Raw genomic sequence first — 11727 nt, forward strand, 5'->3', positions numbered from 1 at the left:
AGGATCCTCCAACATAAATGTAGATGTATCCACCAGTTGTCTGTCAGGGTAATTCCACCCATGTCATCAGGGCAAGGCTGAAAGAGCTGCACTGGAGTGCCACAGGGATAACACCAGCTCCTTATCCACTTCCCTTCCAACAGTCATTCCTCTAAACCCAAGCAATAGCTTTGTAGTCCCTTTCTCCTTATTTTCTTTTTCTAGAGATTGAATTTCCCTCACAACACCCTCCATGACACAAAGGCAGAAAAGGAGACCAAGGTTTCCCCCTCTCATCTGAAAGGAGCAATCTGACTTTCTGGTGGCAGGAACAGCAGGAGGCTGCTCACAAACAATGGTTTAAAGAAGACACAGAGAGAGGGACACTTGCTTATGATGCTGTCCAGCATGCAAAGTGAGCAGAGGTGAGAGGGGCTTCTTTTGGGCTATTTTAACAACGAAAAAATTCTGACTAAATCATCTGAAAACAGCTTTAATACCAATATAGATAGTTCCACCTATGTCCAAAGAGAAGGGTAGAAAAAAAAAGAGCACAATCCACATAAAGAGGAGAATAAGTTTTGCTTCCACAATGGAGCCATACATGAAAGTTTTAAACAGGATTCTTATTTCTCAGATTATTTCACATGGTTTTTTGTTCGTTGTGTTTTCTGAGTGAATTTTAATCAATTAAACCAGCAAAAAGCATGAGGACTTTGCAAACCTAAGAAATGTCTTAAGTCCATTCAGCATTCCCAAATGCCAGCTGAATCCTGAGTGCACCAAAGTCAGCAGCTGCTGTGCAATTAACCTTTGCACAAAGAAAACATCCTCTGTCCCCTTAAGCTTGCCATTAAATCCTTAGTGCTGAACAAAAAGCAACTGGAACTCCAGAAAACTGAGAAAGAACACAGTAGAGAACAGGAACCTTGTTACACAGGGAGTCCTCAACTTAAACAACACAGTAATCTTTTGTGACCTGATGGCACAGTATTTCATTAAAAGGAACCAAATTGTTTTTACTGGAGATCCTGTACCTCATTTGAGACACTAACAACACATCTGGGTGGAACTGAGAACTTGGGGGACCTTTGGTGTGACTAATGACCCAGAGATCTAAGTGTGGAAGTCTGGCTATGCCAACAGCCTTCCTTGAAAAAGACATTCTTTGCCCATGTTTCTACCTCTGCAAGAAATCCTCAAGCCCTGGAACAAAACCAAACCTTTTAAGAGATGATCAGCACGAAAACATTCCCCATTTTTCACATCTTTCACCATGAAGTCAGCAAACTTGTCTACATGGCCAGAAGTCCTAGGAAAGATGACAGGAAAAAAAGAACATGAAGGTTGCCCCTGGAAAGCCCCAGGTACTGTCTGAGCCCAGTGGACAGACCATTATTGGAGCAAAGTCATCCACACTATGCACCCAAACTGCAGACTCCCTCTAAAATCTAAAGATCTAAACTTTAGACTTATATCCAGCAGTACCATCCCATAGAAAACCTGACAGGGAGAAAGTATCAATACACCTGGATCTTAAATGTGTCACCATGTCACTGAGATGACACTTTGTGCCTTTAGGAACCAAACTGTGATTGAAACAAGACAGAGATGTAGTTGTGAGGCACACTCAGAAGAGTCCAGGTGGACAGATTCCCAATATTTTATACCAGTGATCCATGAAAGCTTCTGCTTGTTATGCTGTGAGCCATACAAGTCATGCTGAATAATTCCAAAAACTCCTGACATACACAGCAAACTGTGAGTAGTCTTAGTGGAGATATGTGGAGGTGAAAAGGTCCAGAGTCTGAACAATGTTCTCACCCTCTTCCTGCTCTTTGAATAAAAAGAGGGCTCCAATTCCCAGGGCTACAGAAGAAAAGCATTTCTGCCATTCAAAGCTCAGTTGCCATATTGCCTATTGCCATCTCTCTCCACAGAGAAAGGAAGGATGGTCAAGCAACCTGGCCACTGTCCTAAACTATGACTCAAATGCCCCACATTTAGGGAAGCCTTCTAATCTTTTGTCTTCTTCATCTTTTTATAAAAGGGGTAACAGCAGTTTCTTACCTAATGGTGCTGCTAGGAGGCATTAAGACATAGGACTCCCAGACATGAGTCCCACTGCTCTCCCTGATTTATGGAACAGCTTCTCCCACTGACCTGTGCACTGATATCTAATTATTTTGTACTGCAAGAAGCTATGAAATTGGGTGACCCAGCCTCAAGATCCCTGTGGATAATTTTACAGAAGACTAAAAAAAGCAACTATGACCAGAAATTACATTCTGCAGAAAAAAAACCCAAAACATTTACCTCAGAACTGGCTCTGGTGTGAGCATGGTACAATCTATCTCAAGGATTTGCTCTTCCTGAATAAAGTGCTGTCTCCATGCCTGGATGATGTTGTTCTTCAAAGCACACCCAACAGGCCCAAAATCATACAAACCACTGACACCTGCAAAGATATAAAGATAAAAACACATGGGAGGTGTGAGATTGTATAAAGCTGCTTTGTTCAGAGGAAATGTCCTCCCTTCTCACTGTTTCCATCAGCTGGTTTAAGTCTGAGCTTATTTGCTGAGTATGAAGCATCAGCACCTCTGTGCTAACCATGGATATGCAATGCTGCTCATGGTAGAAAGTTTTTTACATAAAACCCATGACATAAAGGCTGAAAAGCAAAAGAATCCCCTAAATAGACACTGCCCTACACTAAGCAGTACAGTTCAGGTGCAGAGTGCACTGAGGCATCAGGTAGAGGTAAAAGCTGAAACTGATAAAATAACTGCAATCAACAACTCTAAAAGCCACACTCTCTCCACCTATAGGAGTTAATTTTGTGGAGAGCCAATTTTGTGGAGAGTTTTGGGGTAGCAATCTGAAGGAGGAAGCTGAATACAGGAGAAGTGATAATGCACGTGCCAAAGCAGTATGTTATAGTCACCAATAGAGCTTATCAGTCAATCAGTAGTTTAGGCACAAAGAAAAAAAAACCAAAACACAACATAAACCAAATAAATCAACCCAGAGTATTTATTTTAGTATCTCAGCTGAAAGAGCAGTAAACATTGGAGGCATTGTGCTGCCCCCCCCCCTCCCCCCTGCCCCAAACTGCCTCAGATCAGGTTTAACAGCTGGAATTGTTCACCTGTTCAATAAAGTTCATTGACAAAGTTCATGAAGTTAACAGGTTCTAAAATTCACAGCAGTTTTGAGCTTGAGTTTTCCTTGCCAAGGAAAGCTCAGTTAGAGATGAATGGCCATGAGAAAATAAGCTGATGGCCCCTTTGAATGCTGAAACTTCCAACCACTCTACAAAGAAATTCTCTTCTATGAGGTTATGCTCACAACTTGAATCCTGAAGACAACTCAGAAACCAAAAGACAAATTTTGAGCCCCCTCCATACCCAAAGACTTCAGGAAGGGGGAAACTTATGCATGGTTTACAGACTCAAGCAGGTTTACAGTTTCAAGCTAACTTTAAGAAGAATATTTATGTTGTATTAATGTAATGCAAGAGCACAACATTGCACACAGCTAGGAAGACCAGAACATTAGCCTATAGGGATTAAAATGTAAATTTCTTCTAACCCATACCTCCATAAATAGAAAAGGCTTGGTCATAGAAAAACCTCCTTTTCAGGGTGTCTTCCATTTTTGCTCTGTCCACGATGTCATCTTTGGGCTGTAAGGCCAGCTCCTGTCATTCAAGCAAATCAAACCCAGTTAATAGCTCTCCTTTCTGGCAGGAGGACAAATCCTCTCCATTCACCACTATGACTCAAAAGTCTGCAAAGACCATTCTGAAGCAAAGGTATCCTGCCAACATGCTCATTTTCCAAAGAGGAATTGTGATACTGAGATTCAAGCACTCAATAACAAACATGATTGTCTGAACGCAAAATTTTAATCACTCAGGGTGGACTCATCTGCCCTGACTTTCAGACAGCTAAGTCTGAGCTGGTACCCTCAGCTTTCTTTACAACCAGTGGAGAGAACTGGCAATTTCTAAAGCATTTCTTCCAACCTATTTCCCACTCACAACCACAAAGAGTCTTTAAAGTTATTAGCTTGGACTACAAACATCTGACTCTTTAATACACACAAAACTTTCAATGTAGTTCTCCTCAAACCAAAGAACTATGAAGATTAAGAATACAAGATTCATCCTGTGCTCTGCCAAAGTGTCCATTTAGTTACTTGTATTAAGAATATCTGTTTGCAGAAGGTAGGCTTTCAAGATATGGCCCTGTGCATTCAGAAAATTTAGTTAGAATGCCTAAATGCCCCTACCAGATTCTGTGAAAATCTGTTGCAGCAAACTATTTCAACTGAAAACTTATTATTTTTGCAGCCAACTCTATTTGTGAAGTCAACAGACTTGAAAGATTTTCTTCAACACAGACAATTCAATGATTAAAGCAGAGTTAAGCCAAGAAATTAACTCTTAAATGGCTAACATTTTGAAGAGCCTTTTGGTAGCAAAGTGTCACCAATAATTTCAAACTCTTTCTAGCACCTCTAAAGACATAAAAAGTTAGGTCTAATTTTAAAAGCACTGTACCCCTGCTGCTCCCATGAGTTAACACAAGCCCAGGAGAGAGACCTCATCAGGAGGGACAGAAAGTCACAGGCAGAGAACACACAAGATCAAGAACCAGAACAGTGCTTTTGAAGCATGGAAAGGGAATTTATTTGACACCCTGACAAAGAAGTCCCCTTGCAAAATGACCAGAGTTTTTCTTAACAGAAAGAATTTTGCCCAGAGATGGACAGGAGAGCCACAGAGACACAGCCCAGTTCTGCACTGTCAGGAATAAATGACCAGCACCACAGAAGTGATCAAGTACAGAATTCTGTAGAGCCCCTCTTCTATTGCTTAAAGAGAACACTTAATAAATAGAAGTCAAAGGAGCAGTCTATCCTGTCTGGCATACATTCATAAATACAAATTCTTAAATACAGACTCAAATAGAAGGCAGAAAAGTGCCTGTGTTAGCCTTCAAGGGGAAGAAAGACCCTGTAGAGGAGCAGAATCATCCACTGACTTAACAGTTTAGGACACTGGCAAGCAATGTGAAACACCCAACTGTTCTGCCCTGTTCAAACCTTCAAATCCAGAGTCACTTTGCTTGAAGTAGGAATCACAGGGCTTGAAAACTGTACCAGCAGCTGCCCAAGCTGATGAGGATTCATCCTGCTGCCTGATGCAGTGCTGCTGGAATCCCTGCCATGAGGACACTACCAGAGTTCTGTGCTCACAAGAGCAGATGCTGCATTTGCAAGGTCATTCTTACACTGCCAGGGATACACAAATGGTGTAACTGGCAAACATCCCTCAAGGCTGCATCCTACAGGAACTCTTCCAACAGAAAGATGAGCTCACAGGGATACCAAGACTCCTACCCTGCCTTGCTACATCTCTCTACACCAGACTCCTGAGGGCTGGGACAAAGAATTGGGAAAACACAAGAAAACTATTTACTCCAGGACACCCTAGCTATCAATCCTATAGGAATGAAATTATTTTCATGAAATCATTTAAAAGCATGAAATCATTAAAATCATTAAAAAGCATGCTGAATACTAAGTAAAAATAACATCTTTGTGCTTGGATTAAGGGTATGCAAATGGGGAGCCAGATCTGACAGAGCACACTACCAGTTTGTGTCAGATGACATCCAGGGTCAGCTGGGTTCAGTGCAGGTACATTCTTACAGTTTCAGGCAGTGGTGTATTTATGTTTTTTTTTTTTTTTTTTTTTTTTTTAAGGGTATTACCAAAGCACAAAAGCAATAATTTTTATATGAAAATGAATTAGAAAGAGCCTTGTAGTTCCCCAGGTGAATCTGCACAAATTACTGTTTTTATACACCAGGGTTTTCTTTTTGTTGTTCCAGTCAAAGGGTGGAGAAAAGTGGAAGCTTGCAGGATAAGGAATTGTATTTTTACTTGTTTACTGACCTAGCCACAAAACAAGCTTGAATTCTATCACTTCCCTTGCAGAAAGAATTTTCAGAGCACAGCTATATTTTAAAAAAGGGCACAATTTCAACACTTCCTACTCTAAGACTGAGGAAAACTATAGGTTATTTGAAAAGTCTCCAAAAACTTAGATTAAACTGTAACAAAGAAAATTATTTCTAAAGAAACATGTTCTGTGACAGTCTGGGAATTCAGATGCTGCACAAAGAATTTGAAAATGAAATTTACTACAGTGACACCAGTGTAACACATAAAGAATGAAATTGCCACTAGTAGGTAACTTGCAAACTGTTTCAGAAGTGATTCAGTCTACACCTACCCTGCTATTCCTGTTTAGCCCAAATTATACTGTAAAAAAGCAGAATATTAAGGCTTTTCAGACAAAACTGTGAAACTCAAGTTTAATTTCCAGACTCACCTTTGCTTCTAGGACCCTCTTCCGAGCTTTGAGCTCTGCTACAGCTTTCTCTATATCCACCTGGGGAGCTTTCTCTTCCTTCAGCTTTCTTACCAACTCTCCCTAGAAGAAGGAGACAAAACACAGATGAGAGATTCTGCCTTTGAACACCACAGATGAGAGATTCTGCCTTTGAACACCACAGATGAGAGATTCTGCCTTTGAACACCACAGATGAGGACTCTGCTTCTCTCAGCTCCCCTGGCAATAAAAAAAAAGGGGTTTGCTCTCCACACAGGTCTCAAGAGGCTGCTTCAACTGGTAGAAGTGAGAAACACACATGTGAGAATTAGCAGAAGTTGACATCATTAGAATAATTCACTATTAGTAAACCCCAGACATGTTATTCAATCTCAGTGTGCAAATATACTCCAGTATGTACCAGCTCACAGAGGATTCCCACAAATCCTAGTTTTCTGCCTTTGGGGGTGCACTCAGATGGTTAGCACAGGCTTTGTGATCTCTTGCCTTGTAGGAGAAGCCTCCTTCCTAGAAGGAAGCTTCTCTTCCTTCTACCCTTTCCTTTTTATTCCAAATTTATGGTCAATTTAGACTTCTTTTCCTCTGTCATATCAGTTAAAACTGATACACTGATTTTTTAGAAGAAGGTCACACAAAAGATAGACATTTTTAGCCTAATGTCTAAGCAAAGAAGGCATTTCATTATCTGTAAAAACTGCTACTGCTTTTAAAACTTGTCCAGTAACCTTGGGAAAGAATGGAGAGAGGAAAAAAGAAAAAAAAAAAAGACAAAAAAATTAACCTCAAAGCCTAAATATTTCAGATCAGCAAAACCTTGCAGTGGGCTTACACCAAGGTCCTGACCTGGATCAAACCACCATCACCTTGTTAGAGTTCCACAAGGATCTCTTTCCCCTGGGAATACCATTCTTTCCTTGCATCCCAGGGAAGTGCTCAACAGCATCTTTTTCTGAACATGATCCTCAGCAGTCATGCCCAGTTTTCTCTTGGAGATAAATGAATTAAAGGCTTCCATGCTTCCTCAGCCAAAACCAAGGCCTATCTTGAATTATGGAGAAGGAAAAAAGCACAGAGATGTCAATGGCTTCCCAAGTGCAGCATTCTAAGAGTGGGATGCTCCAAGTTCAGCATTTTTCTTGCAAGTTGCATTTCTCCATTAAGCAAAAAGAAAACAAACAACAGAATGATCCAAAGATATTTCAGCATTTCCACACTACTGGCTTTTCCATAAATTCTGAGCTTTTCTGACATTAATATCATAGACAACTGAGAAACCAAAGAAAGAAGAATACAGATTGCCATTCAGTAACCAGATCAGCAAAGCTAAAAATGCTTCAAAGACTAAGGGGTTCAAAAGATAATTTTATTTATAATAGGAGGAAGACTCAGAAGACTGCATTAAAAGAAACACTGTGAGAAGTGGGAAAGAAAAGTAGGAATCCTGTCAAGGCTCCCTAACCCTGTCAGCTACAAGAAAAGACAAATCTCCTGTTTCCTTCCTGTTAGATAGTTAGACCAAAACGTGAAAGTTTCACTCTAGGGCTGAGAACTTCAACTGCCATTCCTGGGTAACGTGGCAGAGGGAGGGATCTGATCTTTTTTTTTTTTTTTCTTTTAAAGTAGTAAGTCCAAATTGCTTTTGTTGAGCTGGGGGGTCGGCAGACAAAAAACCATCAAGGCAGCAGCAAAGCAGTTACTGCTGACTCAACAAAGCTCTCCCCCTGCTCACTGCTGAACATCCAGAAGCAGCACACTGCAATTCTTTGTCCTATAAGTAAGAGTAGTGAGGCATATGCAAACAAAAAAACAAAAAAAAACCCCAACAAACCACAACTGAACCAAATAATTATGTTTGCTGACAGGACTCAATCTAATTAAAGCTACAATCCTCAGCTCAGCCCCGGAGGAGGACTGCACAGCAGCACTCGATGTGGCAAATTTTGCTGCAGCTTTGTCCCACAGACCAGTAAAGCAGTGAGGGATCCACCCCTGGATCACGACAGCTTATTGCATCAGGCAGTGCTGCAGGAAGATAGGCTGCTCACTTTCCTCTCCATAGGTCGAGTCCCTCGGATTTAATTAAGCCACTTCTTCAGGAGCTGATAGACAGGTTCCCCTGCATCCTAAGGTAGCAGCCACTCCAATCTTCATCACTCCCTTCCCTTCTCTTTTGGGCAAACATCTCTCTGAATTACTGCTGTCAGCTGCACAACACAAGATCCATGGTCCCAGCTACACCAATTTACCCACAAACCTCTCCTTGGTGCACTCCCGTTTCATTCCCACAGGGAGCCAGGAAGAAGGTGTGCACTGACACTTTAAAGGCAGATGACAGCACCCAAGACGCAGGACTTTTAAGAAAATAAACTGGAGGGTTCCAGAGATCACTTTATGTACAAGCAGCACTCTTGCCAAGGCATTATGCTGTTCAGTGATTCATAATAAAAACTCACTGGAGCGCTGGGATAATTAGAGGGCCATAAATCCACTCATTTAATGGGAAAACACATGCACAAATTTACAAATACATGGGACACACACGTAGCTGTGTGTGCAGCTCAGAGGAAGCCTATGGATTTAGCCACTTAAAGGAGGCATGTGGGGAACCAAGATGCAGGTATTTTGCTGCTAAAGCTGGGAATAAGGTGTTCCCATGTGGTGCAAGCAGGCTCCACTGCCACCAACATCTGCAGCAAGGGTAGCAAGATCCAGATTCACTTAGGAAGTAAAAAAAAAAAAAACAAAAAAACCAACCAAAATCTTTTCAGGTAAGGAGGAAGCTAAAGATACGAGTGTCATCTGTGAGAGAGTTGGGAAGAACATGCCATGCAGTCCCAGTTAACACGAGACAGCTCCCGAGGTGTCCAGACAATATGGAAATGAAATGGAAAATGTGCAAAGAAATTCATGTCCCTTACTGCATCAGGCAAATATGTGACCCTAAAGAATGAATCTCTTTTACCTCCCAAGCCCAACACAGACGCAGCCCTAAGGCAAAGTCATCGTGTGACCCCCATGGGACGAGGAAACCTATGCGGGGTGTTTTATAAATCAGAGGTGAAGAGCCAGTTGTGGGGCCTTAAAAAAACACGGCAAAGTCAGCTCGGGCACACACGAAACCCAGGAGAAGGAAACCGGGTTGCCTGACGCACAGATCCAGTTCTGCGAGACAGCCCTAACACCACGGGGAGGGGAGAGGGCAGCCCACGGGAAAAGCCACCCACGGACTGCCCTCAGCCCGGGGGAATTCTCCCACCCGAGAGGAGGCACCTGGGGGAGAGAAACCCCAAACACACCCGGGGGGACCCCAGGCTGGAGCCCGGCGGGTCCCGCAGTGCCCCAGAGGGGAACCACGGCACCCACCCCCCGGTGAGGGCAAAACCCCAACCCCACAGCCGCAGGGCTCTGGGGAAGGGGGAAGGACACCTCCCCACACACCGGGAGCGGGCCCGGGTCTCGGGTGAGCTCTGTCACACCCCTAATCCCCTCAGCCATACCCCCAGCCCCTATCCAGGACCCTTCCCCCCTCATTTCCCCCTCACGGGGACTCCCCCCACGCCTCCTTCCCCCGGGCCCACAGGGGTTACCTGGAGCCGCACCGCCTGCCGGAGAGGCGCCAACAGCGCCTCGGCTTGCGGACCGTCCATGGGGATATCGGCCGGGGATGGCCGGGAGCTGAGCGGGACGGCGGGAGGGGGGATGAGGCGGCGGAGGCGGCGCAGGAGGGCGGGCAGAGCGCTGCGGGGCGGCAGCGGGAACGGGAGCGGCATGGAGAGAGGAGCGGCGGCACCGCCCTGACCAACCCCCCCCCCCCCCGCAACTCCCCCCAAACCCTCCCCTCCCGCATGATGAAATAGCCACCCGCGTAAAGGCAGCCCCCGCACCGCGGACGCAGATTCCGCACGGGGGAGAGAGAGAGGCGCAGATTCGACACGGAGTGAGCGAGAGGGAGGGGAAGGGAAGGGAAGGGAGGAGCGGTAGGGGGCGCTCGGCAACGCGGGCGGCGCGCGCCTACGGGGCGAGCGGCGCGTGCGCGGGTGACGTCAGAGCGCGTCATCGTTTCGTCATCATCCCCCAATTCCCGCCCCAGGCACCACAGCGATGGAGGGCGCTGGGGAGCTATGGGTGTCCCGATGTGCTGACCCCCACCTCCCCCTCAGCGTGTGTGTGGGGAAGGGGTGGTATCTGCTGTCCCCCCCTCCCCAAAGGGGGGTAATTAGACAAATTATATTAATTAGAGATACCTGCTGCCCCCCCCCCCCCCTCGCGATGTGTGGGGAAGGGGTGGTATCTGCTGTCCCCGCCTCCCCAAAGTGGGGTAATTAGAGAAATTATATTAATTAGAGATACCTGCTGCCCCCCCCCCCCCTCGCGATGTGTGGGGAAGGGGTGGTATCTGCTGTCCCCCCTCCCCAAAGTGGGGTAATTAGAGAAATAATATTAATTAGAGAGATCTGCTGCTCCCCCTCCGGATGTGTGGGGCAGGGGTGGTATCTGCTGGTCCCCCCCTCCCCAAAGTGGCATAATTAGACAAATTACATTAATTAGAGATACCTGCTGCCCCCCCCCCCCTCGCGATGTGTGGGGAAGGGGTGGTATCTGCTGTCCCCGCCTCCCCAAAGTGGGGTAATTAGAGAAATTATATTAATTAGAGATATCTGCTGCCCCCCCCCTCCGGATGTGTGGGGCAGGGGTGATACATGCTGCCCCCCCTCCCCAAAGTGGGATAATTAGAGAAATTATATTAATTAGGAGAGATCTGCTGCCCCCCCCCCCTCCAGATGTGTGGGGCAGGGGTGGTATCTGCTGGTCCCCTCCCCAAAGTGGGATAATTAGACAAATTATATTAATTAGAGAGAGATACCTGCTGCTTCCCCCTCCCAAAGTGTGGGGCAGGGGCGATATCTGCTGCCCACCCCCAAAATGTGGGGCAGGGGTGATATCTGCTGCCCCCCCCCCCCCTCCCCCAAAGTGGGATAATTAGACAAATTATATTAATTAGAGATACCTGCTGCCCCCCCCCGCCCCCCTTCCCGATGTGTGGGGCAGAGGCAGTATCTGCTGCCCACCCCCAAAAAAAAGTGTGGGAAAGGGGCAATACCTGCTGCCCCCTCGCCCCAAAGTGCGGGGAAGGGGTGATATCTGCTGTCCCCCCCTCCTCAAAGTGGTATAATTAGACAAATTGTATTAATTAGAGAGAGATACCTGCTGCCCGCCCACCCCACCCCCCACCCCCCCCCCCAAAGTGTGGGGCAGGGGCGATACCTGCTGCCCACCCCCAAAATGTGGAGCAGGGGTGATATCTGCTGCCCCCCTCCCCA

At 45.5% G+C, this 11727-nt stretch overlaps 1 protein-coding gene across 2 annotated transcripts in view; it reads right to left on the bottom strand.

Moving 5' to 3' along the window:
• The window catches only part of GARS1 (glycyl-tRNA synthetase 1), a 28078-nt gene extending 17856 nt beyond the window's left edge, over window positions 1–10222 (bottom strand). For both annotated transcript variants that reach the window (XM_071734605.1, XM_071734606.1), the window contains exons 1-5: window positions 9994–10222; window positions 6386–6487; window positions 3580–3682; window positions 2296–2437; window positions 1203–1291 (exon numbers count right to left, since the gene is read on the bottom strand). In XM_071734605.1, coding sequence (XP_071590706.1) covers window positions 1203–1291; window positions 2296–2437; window positions 3580–3682; window positions 6386–6487; window positions 9994–10176 — 619 coding nt within the window. In that variant the 5' untranslated portion in view covers window positions 10177–10222. The remainder of the gene's footprint in view (window positions 1–1202; window positions 1292–2295; window positions 2438–3579; window positions 3683–6385; window positions 6488–9993) is intronic.
• Between the last annotated feature and the right edge of the window lie 1505 nt (window positions 10223–11727).

Source organism: Heliangelus exortis, chromosome 2, assembly GCF_036169615.1.
Source record: "Heliangelus exortis chromosome 2, bHelExo1.hap1, whole genome shotgun sequence".
Lineage (NCBI taxonomy): Eukaryota > Metazoa > Chordata > Aves > Apodiformes > Trochilidae > Heliangelus > Heliangelus exortis.